Source organism: Enhydra lutris, unplaced genomic scaffold (assembly GCF_002288905.1).
Source record: "Enhydra lutris kenyoni isolate GAN:26980312 unplaced genomic scaffold, ASM228890v2 scaffoldscaffold19, whole genome shotgun sequence".
Classification (NCBI taxonomy): domain Eukaryota; kingdom Metazoa; phylum Chordata; class Mammalia; order Carnivora; family Mustelidae; genus Enhydra; species Enhydra lutris.
The window spans coordinates 20,646,337-20,662,205 of record NW_019154103.1 but is presented as its reverse complement, the minus strand read 5'-3'; the positions used below and the strand labels follow the sequence as shown (position 1 = coordinate 20,662,205).

Below are 15,869 nucleotides of genomic sequence, written 5' to 3'. Positions count from 1 at the left end.
GGATCATGACCTGAGCCGAAGGCAGAGGCTTTAACCCACTGAGCCACCCAGGCACCCCTCCACAAATTTTGATATGTTATATTTCCATTTTTGTATTTCTATCAAGATATTTTTGATTTCTCTTTTGGTTTCTTCTTTGACTCACTTTTTTTTTTTTAGTAATGTTGTTTAATCTTCACATATTTGTGAATTTTCCAGTTTTGTTCATATAATTAATTTCTTCTTTTAAGGACTTTATTTATTTATGTATTTTGTGAGAGCAAGAGACAGACAGACAGAGAGAGAGAGAGAGAGAGAGCGAACAGGGGATGGGTAGAGGCAGAGAGAAAGAATCCCAAGCAGACTCACACTCCCAACATGGGGCTCAATCCCACAATCCTGTGATCATGACCTGAGCTGAAATCAAGAGTTGATCTCCCAACAGACTGAGCCTCCCAGGGGCCTCCATATAATTATTTTTGGATTTCATACAATTATGGTAAAAAAAAAAAAAAGATGCTTGATGTGATTTCAGTCCTCTTAAACTTTTTGAGTCTTATTTTGTGGCCCAACATGTGATCTACTCTGAAAATGTTCCATGTACACTTGAGAAGAATGTGTGTTCTGTTGCTTTTAGACGTAATGTTCAGCATAGATCCATTAAGTCTTTCTGGTCTAATGTGTCATTTAAGGCTGGTGTTTCCTTGTTGATTTTCTGTCTGGATAATCTATCTATTGATGTAAGTGGGATATTAAAATCCTCCACTATTACTGTATTTCTATTTATTTCTCCTTCTAAATCCGTTAATATTGCTTTACATATTTAGGTGTTCCAGTGGTGGATGTGTAAATATTTATAAATGTTACAGCCTCTTGTTGGACCGACCCCTTTATCTTTATGTGACACCCATCTTGGTCTCTTATTCCTGTCTTTGTTTTAAAGTCTATTTTGTCTAAGTACAGCTACTCCAGCTTTCTTTTGGTTTCCATCTGCATGGAATCTCTTTTTCCAACCCTTTACTTTCAGTCTGTATGTGTTCTTAATGCCTGAAGCAAGTCTCTTAGAGGCAGCAATACGGATGGATCTTTTTTAATCCATTCAGCCACTCTATGCCTTTTGAGCCCTATTTACATTTAAAGTAATTAATGATAGATACATACTTACTGCCATTTTGTTCATTGTTTACTGGCTGTTTTTTGTTGTTCCTTTCTGTTCCTTTCTTTTTCTCTAGCTCTCTTCTTTTGTGCTTTGATGACTTTCTTCAGTGGTATATTTATATTCCTTTCTCCTTATCTTTTGTGTATTTACTATAGGTTTTTGCTTTGAGATTGTATAGATTATACGTAACAACTTGTAACTCTGACAGTCTAATTCATGTTGGAAGCTGGAACAAAAAGAAATGCTAAAATGAAAAGAATTACTTGAAAGTCTGTTTTAGAAACAGCTAGACCCCTGGTTCCCCCATCACTCTCCACTGCTGGGAAATGAATCATTTGCTGCCCTAGCCAAAGATAGAAGGTTTCTTCCCCAGAAGAAGAAGAGAGTAAAATCGGGATTCGCCAAGGATTCACAGTCACAGTTAAAGGTGGAAGTTTCATTTGGAACTAAGTGAGGTCTAATGAATCCCGAGTTCTCCAGGCTTCTCTCGCAGCCAACCCCTCTGCCTCCAGACTGAAGGTTAGCAAGTCTTCTCTGTAGGACGTGACTGACCTAAGAGGAATGATATAAAGACCTGACTTCCAAATTCCCTCAGCTCAATTATTTGGCTAGCCCATTCTATAGCAAAGCCTGCTGTTGTCAGTCTTTGTTGAAATGATCCCGACTTCTAATTGGTCTTTCCTGATTTTTTTCTTTTAAAGACTTTATCTATCTCTTTATCTATTTACTTGTCAGGGAGAGAGAGAGAGAGACAGAGAAAAAGAGCACAAGCAGGGGGAGAGGCAGACAGAGGGAGAAGCAGACTCCCTGTTGAGCAGGAAGCCCAATGAAGGACTTGATCCCAGGGTCTTGGGATCATGACCCAAGCGGAAGACAGCCACCCAAATGACCGAGCCACCCAGGCATTCCCCTTACCTGATACTTAAATAAGGCCCAGCAACCAAAGATCACCAGAGATCAGAGAAATGACTTTTTTATGACAGGAGGAGCCGAAATCAAACAAGAAAAAAATAACTTGGTGGGCAGCATAGGGGGAGGAAAACTTCAAAAAAACAACAAAACCCCAGCCCCCAAACCTTGTATGAATATTCTCAAAGACATGGCAAAAAATATTGCAACCATAAGAGAAAAGCAGGGACAAATAAAAAGGAATAGTCCTAGGACAAACAGACAAAAAAAGATCTCTTGGAAATAAACAATATGATGGCAAAAATGACAATGGAAAAGTCAGTGGAAAGAGTGGAGTATAACTTAAGAAAAACTTCCCAAAAACAACAACAAAAGAAAAAGGATTATAAATGAGACAGAAAAGAGAATGTTTATGTATTATAATGATTTGATGAAAATATTGGAAAGAAAAAAATTTGAATATATAAACCAGTAGATTTTGTAGCATGAGATAAAATCAGAAAAGAATTTAATTTCTAAAAGGTTTTTAAAAAATACAGAAAAGCAAGCAATAGAACTCTATTAGCAATCTTTCTAAATTAAACAGATTTTGTGCCTGGCAACAACAAAATTAAAAAAAAATCTGTTATATAAGGCTTATTGGCAAATCATGACCTCGATGCACCTATTTTTGATGGGAACTGAAAAGGCCTAACCCAGACATGCAGATGAACACAAAGAATACCCTCTTTATGTAAATCTCCCAGCTCATCTTGTGTGCATGTGTGTATGTGTGTGAATAAACTCTCAATGCCTCTGGCTTCTCCCATGACTACTGTGATTCAGCCAAGAGAAATTATTAACCAACAGACTTAACTTTTTTTAACCTTCATTCCATATATTGTCAAGATTCATTTGGAATGTCTGCGAGGTTCTGTATGTTTTTAGGTGCTGAGAGTATTTTGACAAGATGAAGTATATGCTAGCAAAATAAAATAGAGAACTGAGACAATTAGGGAGAAATCCTAGACCTAATATTTCACTTTCCCTAAAATATGCAGGAATGGAGACTAAAATGTTCTTAAAATTCTCTGCTTTATTTTACTTCTAGTCTTAATGTCTATAGCTTGCAGAGGGGTGCGGAGAGCAGGCAATTGTCAAGTAAATCTGATCCACGTAATTCACAGGCATGCATTTAGTGCTCAGTGGAATCACCTAGAAGACTCCATGCCACACCAGTTCAATCTTAATCTCTGGATGTGCCAGCAGTGCTGCTTAAAAGCTCTTCAAATGATTCCAGTGTGCAGTAAGAATTGACAACCACTGATAATAGAATCAATAATTGAGGCTAAAAAAAAAACTTGGAAGCCTGTGCTTGGCACTGGCTATTTATATTTCTTTAAAAGCTGGCTATTGCCAAATGTCTACTTTTTTGGAAGCTGTAGGCATAATGCCCAAATAGGTGACCACACTTTGTTAGTTTATGTGGTTTCAAATTTGGCCCTGGGCCCTCTCCTCTAGTTTCCCAGCACTCAGGTACAAGCAGGTGGGACTTGAGGTAGGAAGTGGGGACTGATTCGTCTTTCTTGGAGTGCTGGGCTGACTTGAAGCAGAAGATTAATATCTGTAAGATTTCTGTTGGATTGCATGAATAAGGATTCTACATCTGGTTACGCTTCTTTATAGGAAAGATTTTAAAACTTATTGTCAAGGCATTACATTTGGGTCTAACATTAGTAAGCTCTGGACACAAACATGGGCTATTTTCCTCCTTGTGAGAGGGCTGGAACCCCACAGTGAAATGTGAGCAAATGATCACTTCAATCTAATGATTGTCTTTCTAATTGCTTCCAGGGAAGTTATATATATATTTTTTTCCTTTGAGTAATTACTCTGTATTTTTCCCCCCAGGTTTAGTGGCATTTTCTCTAAAGAGATAATAATAGAGCTAGCCTAATAGTGGAAAATAACCTCAGGCAGTCTATTTCCAATGCTAAAAAAAAAAAAAAAAAAAGAAAGGAAAGAAAGAAGAGGAGGATGAAGAGGTTATGATGACAGGACCACAACAAAGGAGGAGGAGGAGAGGGGAGGAGGAGGAGGAGGAAGAGTGGGGTTGGAGTGCTGGGCCAACTCCAGTTAAGGGACTTTTACATATTTCTCAAAACCTCTCAGGGTATTTGCTAAAGTCTGCAGAGTCCTAGGGCCCACACTACCCCCAAATCACTATAAGAAGAGGGATGCTTAGGAATGTGCATTTTAAACAAGCTCTCCAGGTGAGGTTTATGCATTATAAGCTGAAAATTATTGGCTGACTATAGGCTGGGAACTAATAGCAGGGATGTCATCCAATATAACCCATTTATTTTTTTAAAGCTTCCAGCCTTCCAAAGCAACAGAGGGCAATCATATTTTCATATAATACAAATCCAGGGACATAGCGCTTCTGGGATTAATCTCAGACCATGGGCAGTACTCTTTGATATGAAGCCAACAAAGTGACAAGAGAAGACAGACCAGTAATCATGACGGTCAGCCTTCACTGAGCACGTACCCTGTGCCAAACCCTGTCCTCAGTGACTGACAGGAGGTAGTCACCTTGAGGTCTCATGAACAGGTCTTGGTAATATTTTCTCAACTGCACAGAGGAGGACACTGAAGTTTCAGGGTAAGCAAATTATGCTAATTAACAATGCGAGTAAGGGACGGAGGACTCACGCCCTCCGCCCTCTACCGCTCAGACTATGACGAGTCAAACTATCCCGTGTCCGCAGAGAGAGCACTGCAGACCTGTGTCGTGGCTTCAGCTCTGTCAGAAGAGTTATGCAAACTCTGGTGGCCTCCCTGTCTGCAACTTCTTTGGTGAAATGAGATTGGGAATAATGGCGGAGTGAGAAGCAGGTAGCTGTGAAATCTTTGTATGAAAAGTATCAAGAACCATACAAATGCCTGCTGTTATATTCCGGTAATTGCAGCTCGTGTGAGCCAGATCTAAACCTTCCCGCACGATGTTAGGAAATTAAAATGAAAGAATTGTGTGAGTGTTCAATCACACAGATAGAATCGCAGGCTGGCTCTAATATCAAAAGGACAAGGTGAAGGGGTACATGTTTTTTAAAGGTGCTCCCTTTGTTTCCTTTATGTGCCTCGAGGTCTGACGGCCACTCTTAATATTGAATGCACTGACTCACGCTTCCACACGATTCCTTTCCAGCACATTTGACAACATTGAGTCGACATAGTATCCTGCATTTTTAAAGCTGTCATTTTTATAGAATGTGTTTAGAAGGTGCAAGTCTCTAGGTCTTCCCATTACCTTGAACTCTGTCACTGTTTATCTTCCACCATGAAATCAAATGCCAAAAGTTCTAAGAGGAAGGATCTGCTATCCAAAGTTGGCTGTGGGAGCTGTGGGGAAATGACTTCACTCTTCTGCATTTCAGTGAACTGGAGCTAATCAAATCTGTCCTGCTTCTCTCAGCAGGCTTGTGAGAAAAATCAGCCAAGAATATGCAAGACTGTGATAGAAAGAAATAAAAGAGCAAGAGGAGCATGCTGGAAACTAGTGAGCAGGAAAAGAGGAGGGAGATATGAGAAGGGGCTGCCGGAGATGGGCAGGCTTCAGTTCTGAAATCATCTCCTTATCCCATGTGCCACCGCAACCCCACAACCTCCTCTCCATTTAAAAAACACTCTTATAACAAACAGGTGTTTTCAGGGGGCTAGTTTCTCAGTAACAATAACTGTTATTTATTTGCCCTGGAAAATGTTGTAGGTATGTTATATATAATAACGACACCAAGAAAGTTACTATTGTAGCCCACCTTTACAAATGAGGAAACTGAAGCAAAGAAGACTCCTGCAAACATCCGCAGCTGTTAAATGGCGGAACTGAGATTCAAACCAGGCAATCTGGCTCCAAGGTCTGCTCTCATTTCTGTGCTTACTGCTTTTTGAAATAGTGTCCATCTAGATAGAGTTTGGGCCCGGTTTGTCAAATGATGCCAATTTTACAGTGAACTCTCAACTAACCTTGCAAATAAAATTAAAGCGCTTGCTTCTACTGTGTCCAGCAGCAGAGCACAAGGAGAAGAGAAAATGGATGGCCAGCCAGGGTACCCACAAAACATTCTGACCCCAGCTTTCCCACTGCCAAACCACCACATTCCTGCCTGTGTCGGTGTGGCCCCACCCTAGATCCCTGATTAGTCTGGACTGCAGAGTTGGAAGAATCTAAATGGCCTTAAATTGACCTCTTTGCTTTGCTAACCTCCTTCATGCTCCCCCCCCCACCCCACCCCTCACAGGCTCATCTCTTTCCTAAATTCAGGGCCTGGGAATGAATTCTTGCCATCTGTTAGTTTTTTCCTGGGATGTAACGACCCAGACCTGGTTAATTCATGTTTGCTTAAGATACTGGACCAGCTGATCTTTTGCCTCTTTCCTGCTATGATAGGGATACGGCATGGCCAAGTCTGAACAGTACAGGAAAGTCTGTGTAGCTCGGGGGAAAGGGACACCAACACCGATATGCAGAGGAGACAGGCAGATACCATAACTGAGTGGAGTAAGTCAGGCTTAAGAGAATATTGTCTTCAAACACTTGGTTCCCTCTGCTGTGTTTTGTTTTCCCACTTTTGATACAGTTAAGGTTACCTGAACTCAACCCTAAGAAGAAAAAAAAAGTGGAGGGTAAACGTAACTACAGAAATTGATACTTTGTCTTCTTGTGTGAGAATGATGGGGATTCCTGTTGTTGTAAGGAATCTCAAAATTATAGTTTCTAGATTTTTATGAGATATCTTTTGAGTTTGTCAGAAACCAATTTAGAATTTTTAAAGTAATGTGCTGTGGACTGATTTTGCTTTCATGGGTTTGTTTTCTTTCCAGTAGGTGGTGGTCAAAGAGGCCCAGGAGGGGAAAGAAGAGATGAGCAGCTGAGAATTGAGTCCTCTGTGCTAAAGTGGGAGCAGATGAATTCCCCCCTCCCCCAGCATCCAACGGACTGGTCTTCTTTAGGTTTTCTTTCTAGCCAGGCTGCTGAAAGATATGCAACAATGGACTGAACCCAACACTTTACCTTTGCTTCTCATCTCCCTCCTGTGAATGTGAATGTTGGAATTAATCTGCTTATTGTTTAAATAAATGCAAACCTTGAAGGACTGCACGGAAGCTATTGTAAACAGGCAAGGAAAAGCAGGCCTCAAACAATTGTCTGTAATTGTGGTTGAAAGGGTGGGCCAATCTTGATTCCAGATATGACAAGCAAGAAATACAATCAACAAGCCTGGAAATCAATCTCCTTATGTGCAGAGTAAAAACTAGTTAGGGTCATAAACATAAATAGCTATCCAAATTATTTTCATTTTATCTAAAAAATATAAATTTGGATATTATTAATATACTGTGGCTCTTCCTATCATCGCTTCAACAATTACTGGTATTTTTATATTGAGCACGGAAAAGAGATCTTTTTCTCCTTGTGTTATCAACTGGAAAGCACCTGATCCCAGAAGCACCAATAGTCATGTATTCACCCTGCGGAAGAGCCTGAGAAATGAGAGCTACAAAGATGTAGAAACTGAGAAATGAGGAAGAGAAAGAGAGAAAGAATGGAAGAAGGAAAGAGAGAGATACTCGCTAATGCTACTTAAGTCTCTGGGTATACTGTCCTTGGCCAGCTCTTTTTTCAAGCTTCCATTACACAAACCAATATATCTCTTTTTTTCTGCTTACGCTAGTTTCAGCTAGGATACACCTGTTTGTCTTTTAAAACCAAAATAATTTTGATTCCAACAAGATGACTTTTGTTTTGATAGATGAAAATGTTGTCTGTACCAGGTGATACTGTTATACTACTATGACTTGCAGCTGATTCAAGAGGAGGAGGCAAGTAATATGGGTAAATTTCAATTCAAGAATTAATACATTCAAATAGGGAGACACCTGAACTTGGTGTCAGAGATCACTGAGGAATATTAGAAAGCAGAATAAGGATCAGTACTGAAAGACTGGAGATGGCCAAAAAGTCTCAGTTTCAAGAATAAAAAGAAGGAAAATTCCATGAACTAGATCAGTGGACTACCATTAATTTCAGAACAAATTATTAAAATTTTGGCTTCTATGACTCACAACATAAATATTGATCACTGGCACCTAGCATCACATAGAGCAAGTCGTACTAATGCCAGTGAGAATTAGTCCTGCAGTCACTATATATCTGGACCAGCCTGTCACGTGACAAGGTCTTACTGCTAGCCTTTTGATATTTTAATTAGGTAAATTAGTAACTGTTTCTAATGCATAATAATTATAAAGTAAGTTAACTTGTAGGGAAGTTTCTGGTGGCTCTATCTTCTGTCCTGTCTGCAAATCTTTTTATTAATAGCCTGAATGAAGACACCAATGGAAAACTGACTATATCTGTATATAGCATAAAGCTAGGAGAGAATAACTGGATGATGAAATCAAGATTCAAAATATCTGGGTGCCTGGGTGGCTCAGTCAATTAAGCGTCTGCCTTCAGCTCAGATCATGATTCCAGGGTCCTGGGATTGAGTCCTGCACATGGGGCTCATGGGAAGTCCGCTTCTCCCTCTCCCTCTGCCTGCTGCTCCCCCTGCTTGTGTGTGCCCGCTCTGTGTCAAATAAATAAATAAAATTTTTTTAAAAAAAGATTCAAAATATCTTGAAAGGCTGAAATGAGTCTTATGCTTAGACCTCTGACCCATACATACAGATAACAAAAACACAGAAATTGTTCAAGTCTGGTGAAAATGTGACTCAGCAGCACATGTGACTATGAATAAAGATCCTAGTCGACTCTAAGTTCAGTAAGAAAAAATAAAGCACACTCAATTTTAGGCTCTAGTGGCAGAAGGATAGTTTCCAAAAAGAGGTGAGATTCTTGCTGTAATCGGCATGGATTTAGCCAACAGTACTACACCACACTTCACACGCCATGTATCAAAAAGTACATACAAAGAGATCCTGTCCAGAGAAGACCAACTGGGATGCAAAATCGTTAAAAAGACTGAGGGTGTTTAACCTAGAGTAGAAAAATGTTAGGCAAGACATAATAATCTGTCTTCAAAGTCTGAAGAGCTGTCATATATAAAAGAGATTGAGACTTATCCGTGTCGTGCTATAGGGCAAAATTAGCATGCTTGACTGGAAGTAGGTAATGAGGGACGATTTATGTCATTACAAGGAAGGACTCTGTAATCACTTGAGCCAGATCAAACTAAAGAAAGGACTGTTTGGGGAGACCATGAATTACCTCGCTCTTGACAGGAATATTCCCAAGGAATGTCATATATCGGGGTGGGGGGTGTTTAACTAGATCAATGCTTTTCAGAATTTAATTGCATATGAATCACCAAGGACTTATTAAAAATGCAAATTCTGATTCAGAAGTTCTGGGATGGGGGCTGAGAGACGGAATTTCTAACAAGCTCCAAAGTAATGCTTATCATGCTGGTATGTGGACTGCACTCTGAGAACCGAGGAACTAGATAACTTTTAAGATCATTTTACACTGCTGAAAGTCTACAATTCTCATCAAAAAATGCACTTCAGGAACCAAGAAAGCAGTTACATCTTGGACTTTCCATAAGAAAATGTCAGTGTTTGAGAGCATAAAGGAAGCAGGAGCATGCTTGGAAATGGAAGCAGGAATGCTCCAAAACTCAGTCAGTAAATGCACATTTTAAAATAACTGTTCTAGGGGCGCCTGGGTGGCTCAGTGGGTTAAAGCCTCTGCCTTCGGCTCAGGTCATGGTCCCAGGGTCCTGGGATCGAGCCCCACATCAGGCTCTCTGCTCAGTGGGGAGCCTACTTTCCTGCCTCTCTGCCAACTTGTGATCTCTGTCTGTCAAATAAATAAAATAAAAATCTTAAAAAAAAAAGAACTGTTCTAAAGAAAGATTGCTGATAAACAATCTTATATATGACTACATTTAATTATCAACTTTCACTAGAAACAACCGATAATTTTTTAATAATTGGAATTAATAGCGCTTATTTCTTCAATTTTAATAATTCGATTCTATATTAAAATCAAAACTCTGTCTAGTTTATTCCACAAAAGTCCTTTGTAATTATCCATCCACTTCAAAGTCTTTCAGCGTACAGGCTGCTTTATTTTTCTCTTACCTCCATTTCTGTAGATCAGAGCTTTCCAAATGGAATTACAGATGTCCCTCAAGATATTTGTCTTCTCAACCATTGGAAAGTCCAGGCAAATAGCTTTATCCTGGGCTCCTGAGTAAAAGACCCAACTAGATTGGCATTTAGGCAATCATGATTATCACTCATTGGTCTGGCCTCAGGGCAGTGAGCTCAACCTAGCTGAGTGTCTATGGCCTTGGTAACTACTTCAGCAACTTGCTGTGAGCATGTCCCTTTTCATCACGAGAAAGGAATCTATGGATTTGCTAAAGGAGTTCATGTTCAAAGTGCTTAATTAGCATAACATGCCTACCAAAATTTGGCCATAGGAGAATAGATAATGAGAAAAAGTCAAGAGCTCCTGGTAGGTGTATCTTTAGGTATCTTCCCATACGTTAAATACTTTTACCCATTTGTGGCAATGTTGATGCATGATAGCATCTTTAAAGGCCATGTATTTCCTAATTTAGAATTTCAATATTATTTTGTAATACTTGACATATAAAATTTAGGCAAATTTTAAATATCCAGAATCCCCATGAAATTCCAATGGTAAATTTGGAGAGGAAATAAAAGAATTGCTATATTTAAAATCAAATGTTGAAAAATTTTTAGTGGTTGTGAAAGTTGTTTCAAAATTTTTATTCCCTATTTGTACAAATACAATTTCTTGTTGACAGCAGCTATAAACAAATTTGAAAAGATCATTGATAAAGTGTCTTGATTAGAAGTTATATATAAACTTTCAAACATAAAAACTGAGACAAAAAGTTATATTGATGGAAGTATATTCATATTTCTAAATTTAAGGTTATCTACATTCATTTTTATATCTTTCCTTAAACATCCCATTTTATTTCCTTAACAAAATTGTATCACTGGAAGGTAATGTAATGAATCATTACATTATTATTATTCTACAGAATCCCATACATATACCTCCAAATCTCCTCTAGTTTACTCCAGTTTGTCATACAAATATTGTTATTTTCTATATTGGGAAACACTGAAATAAGTAGATTTAGTTCTATAACATGTTCTTTTACCAAATATCTTTTACTTAATTTATAGGCTAATTAATTATAAACTTGTCATAATATACAGTTAGTGTTACTCAAAGGAAACAAGTAAGTATATATAACAACTAGATAAATGTTAAACCTAAGTTATTTCCTTGCTCCTCCTGTGCTGCTTGAAACGGAATTGGGATATTGTTCAGAGGGCTAGCAATGTTCTTTTTCTTGACCTGGATGGTTACACAGTGTTCACTTTGTGATAAATCATTGCACACATTGTTTTGTGCCCTTTAGTGTACATATTTTATTTCATAGTAACAAAAGTTTAAAAAAAATTTTTTTTAAGATTATTTATTTATTTATTTGACAGAGAGAGATCGCAAGTAGGCAGAGAGGCAGGCAGAGAGATGGTGGGGAAGCAGGTTCCCTGCTGAGCAGAAAGCCCGAGGTGGGGCTCGTCCCAGGACCCTGAGATCATGACCTGAGCCGAAGGCAGAGGCTTAAACCACTGAGCCACCCAGGCGCCCCAAAATTCTCGTTTTCTAATACTAAAAAGATATGGTGATTATAGATCTCTGAGTATATTCTTACTTCCTGTTTATACTAGCCTTGGTTTTATTACTCTCCAAGAAAATTTAATAAATGATTAACCTTATCACTTGGCAGTTGGAAGCAGTCATGAAAGGCATAACACTCACTTGATAATTCATAATAGAAACAGAATTTTCTTCAGTTTATGAATCATCCTGTTTTCTATATAAATTAATCAGATCACTCCAGCACTATTCAAACCAACTTAAAGGTGATAATTGGCTCTTTTAATTCATGGTACAAAATACAACACTGATGGGCCTGGAGGTTATTACTATGATGCACATAGTAGAATAGGGCTAGCCCTTGATATGACAAAGATGAATTCTATATCTATTTGCATCTTCAGATTTGGCAAACATTCGTTTCTTCTGTATCCCAGAAACTGTGGCAAATAAAGTCCATAAGATAAATTGAGACAATTTCAAAATAAATTACTGAGATTATATATATTGTTTGGATGAGAATATTCTGCTTTTGCTGTGAAAATTTAGTTTAACCTATTAGGCATATCAGTCAAATGTTTACTCCAGGTTTGTATAGTGCTCCGTTTGACACAAATGCCTCATTAATGAGACACTCATTGCCAACACTCTGCAAACTGATTTACTTGAACAATAATAAGAAAGGGCAAATATATTCTTGTTCTAGCCATACTTACATTTATTAAATATGTGCCAGGAGTTTCTTTTGTCTTGCTAGCACACAGTTAGCATTTGTCTGCTGTGAGAATGAAACACCCTAGAGAACTTGAGGCCACAACTCAGGCTGAGACACGAAAGGGAATAAACGAAAGTTCATCCAGCCATCAACACTCACACATGTGAATTTACAGAGCAGACAGAAGAGCCGTTAATCTCAGCCCATTCCACAACATCTCATGGATCATGTGGCTTATTAACATTGACATTTGTTTTTGTTAAGAAGATTCATGTTTCGGGGTGCCTGGGTGGCTCAGTGGGTTGAAGCCTCTGCCTTTGGCTCGGGTCATGATCCCAGGGTCCTGCGATAGAGCCCTGAATCGGGCTTTCTGCTCAGGGGGGAGCCTGCTTCCCTTCCTCTCTCTCTGCCTGTCTCTGCCTACTTGTGATCTCTGTCAAATAAATAAATAAGATCTTTAAAAAAAGAAGATTCATGTTTAAAGAAATTATCAATCTAGTCTACATTCCTGCAAACATGAAAGCAAATGAAGAATTAGCACTACTCAGTCTCCTCCTCCACCAAGTCTTATTTGCTTCCTGTATAGTATATCTCTCGCTTCCTTTCTCCTCAATCTCATATGCCTTCTTTTCCAATCTTAGCCTCCTTCTTCTTTCTCTATAATAGTCTGCGCCCCCCGGTGGTTTGAAGTTTAAAAAAAAAAAAAAAAAAAGAGAAGGACGGAAGGAAGGAAGGATGGAAGGAAGAGGGAAAAAGAAGAAAGAAAAGAGAAGAGAAGAAAAATCTTTCACAGACAAGACTTTTAAGCCTCCGCAATTTCACTTTTGGGATGAGTCCAACACGCTTCTCGGAGCTCGACGCCAGTAGTCACGATCAGGAACGTAACCGCAGTTTCTCCCTGCAGTCAATTTCCTCCCTCCGTCCCCCCCCCCATTTTTTTAAAGTGGGGAAAGACACAGATCAAATGAGAACAGCTCGGTTAGCTGCAAAAAGAGAACAGTTTCTGAGACTCAAACGGAAGGGCAGCTCTGGCCGCCGCCGCGTGTGGCGCTGTCCATTCTTTGGTGCTGAATACTATACACTGGGGCTTTTCCAGCCAGGTTCAACTCTTGAGGATCCTGATAGCCTCAGTCAGCCAAGGTAGACTGAGTCCATTTTTGGGTCTGTGTGGGGGTGGGTGGGAGGTGCGGGAGGGGGGCATTTAGACTTTTTGCTAATTCTATTCCCACGGGGGGAAAAACATTCTTCCACAGAGTGACACTGTGCATTTTATGGAAAAGTAATGGTACAGCTTCAGCTCAAAACCCAAGAGAGGAGCTCTACTGAATTAAAAAATGTGAAGTTCAGAATTAATAAAAGCCACTCTTTTTCTCCCTGATCTAACACAAGTGTGTTTGGGTCCCAAGACCCCCTTGTTGATGGTTAAAGAAAGTAATTTTCTTTTAAAAAATTCATGTGATTGGGGCGGCTCGGTCACTGGCTCAGTCGTTAAGTGTCTGCCTTGGACTCAGGTCATGATCCTGGGGTCCTGGGATGGAGCCCTGCGTTGGGGTCCCTGCTCCATGGGAAGACTGTTTCTCCCTCTCCCACTCCCTGTGCTTGTGTTCCCTCTCTCAGGCACTCTCTCCCTCTCTGTCAAATAAATAAATAAAATCTTAAAAAAATTAAAAAAATTAAAAAATGATTAATCATTTTTCAGATAAGCACAGTAAGGGGGTGACACTAGGCTTTACAATATCTAGAATAAAATTTTAGATATTGTTTTACTAAGTTGAGAGACACGAGGAACTAAACTTGTTTCTTTAAGGCGGTTTCAATGTTAGTTGAGAATACATTTTTTTAAAGTATCGCTTTAACAATGTCTTCCAGATGAGCTTATTTTCTTAGGCAATTTAGATCAGAATCTGGGCAATAGACGCTTCTCTCCTCTCTGCTCAGCCTCTGTCCGATTTCAGACTTAAGACCCCTGTTCTTCACAGCAGGTGCTCATCTCCACAGGGCTCTTATAAAAATTCATCCCCTTCCCTCCCTCCAAACAATGAGATAATTAAGTAAATGAAAAGAATGTGGGCAGGAATGCAGCAAAGTGTGTGGTAACTCCCAGCCTTCAGTTCTTGGTAGTAATATTCAAATAGGGGCACTTCTCTTTGAGAAGTGAAGGTGTTTCTCATGGCTACAGAATTTACAGTCAGTCAGGGAGCAGACTTAACTGATCCCAGCAATCGATTCCTTCCTTTCCTTAATCCTTCCCTGCTTATTTTAGCCGCTTCTCCACCCCGCCGGGAATACCATCCAGATCTTAGTCCAGGTAGATCTGACGTCAAGAGATGGCTTTCGTCGATTTGACGTGTAAACACTCATTTCCATTCCGGCTTGGAAGGGCTGGGGCTCCACTCAGCCGGGAGACCAAAGAGCGCTCGCCACCGCCCAGCCTCTCCTCGCGCGCCTCCTATCTCAGCAGAGCCACGGGGAGCGAGAAGTGGTCCAGAGTCCGTGGGAGAAAAGGGCTAGTGTTTCTGGCTTTTCTCCTTTCTTGCATCTTTTTTTGCTTCTTTCCCCCATCTCCTTCCGACTTGTGTGCAAGCGAGTGTGTGAGCCATGGAGCGAAGAGGCTGGACTCTGCAGTGTACTGCTTTCGCTCTCTTTTGCGCTTGGTGTGCACTGAACAGTGTAAAAGCGAAGAGGCAATTTGTGAATGAATGGGCTGCAGAAATCCCCGGGGGACCGGAGGCAGCTTCGGCCATAGCGGAGGAGCTGGGCTATGACCTTTTGGGTCAGGTAAGAGTTTACACTTTACAGAAACTTTCTGGGGCCCACGGGGACTGGAGGGATTGACGCGCGATCTCCCAAGTGGGAGCCCCAGGTCGCACTCTCCTAAGCCCAGTGGCAACGAGCAGAAGCTTCTGCAGCTCTTGCTCCTGGCGCGCTTGGAGAAAGAAGGCTTGCATTATTTATTGTTTGAGCTGGAAGCAGCCAGGCAGAACGAAGCCGCTGCAGCTGGGTAAAGCTTATTCTTGCTGTCGTCCTCTTTGGCATTTAAATCCATTCCCGCGTGGTTTGGGAGAAAAATCCCTCCCCGCTTGTTCACTGAACTTGAGATGCATGTAGGCTCTTACCAACCAAGAGCCCCCGGGAGAGGCACTGCGTTCGGTCCCCTGGGACTCAGCTGGTCTCTGCGTCAGGAGCCGGCTGTTTCCTTTTTTTTTTTTTTTTTTTTTCAATATGGCAGCATCAGATCTAAGTCCTGATGCAAGGGGTCAGAGAGGCTTGGTGATGTCCGCCCTCAGCCTTTCCGGCACGCCCAGGGCATTGGAAGAGTGCCAGAGGCCGGGCTCACGATCTAGAGGCTGGGGGCCCGCGGAGTGGCCTGGGGAGCGGGCGGGGAAGAGGTGAGCGAAAGACACGGGACA

General features: G+C 40.5%; 1 protein-coding gene across 1 annotated transcript in view; it reads left to right on the top strand.

Annotated features, from left to right (window-relative positions):
• Positions 1-14,790: 14,790 nt before the first annotated feature.
• The window catches only part of LOC111148364 (proprotein convertase subtilisin/kexin type 1), a 39,984-nt gene continuing 38,905 nt past the window's right edge, over positions 14,791-15,869 (top strand). The window contains exon 1 of the mRNA XM_022504861.1: positions 14,791-15,237. Coding sequence (XP_022360569.1) covers positions 15,058-15,237 — 180 coding nt within the window. The 5' untranslated portion in view covers positions 14,791-15,057. The remainder of the gene's footprint in view (positions 15,238-15,869) is intronic.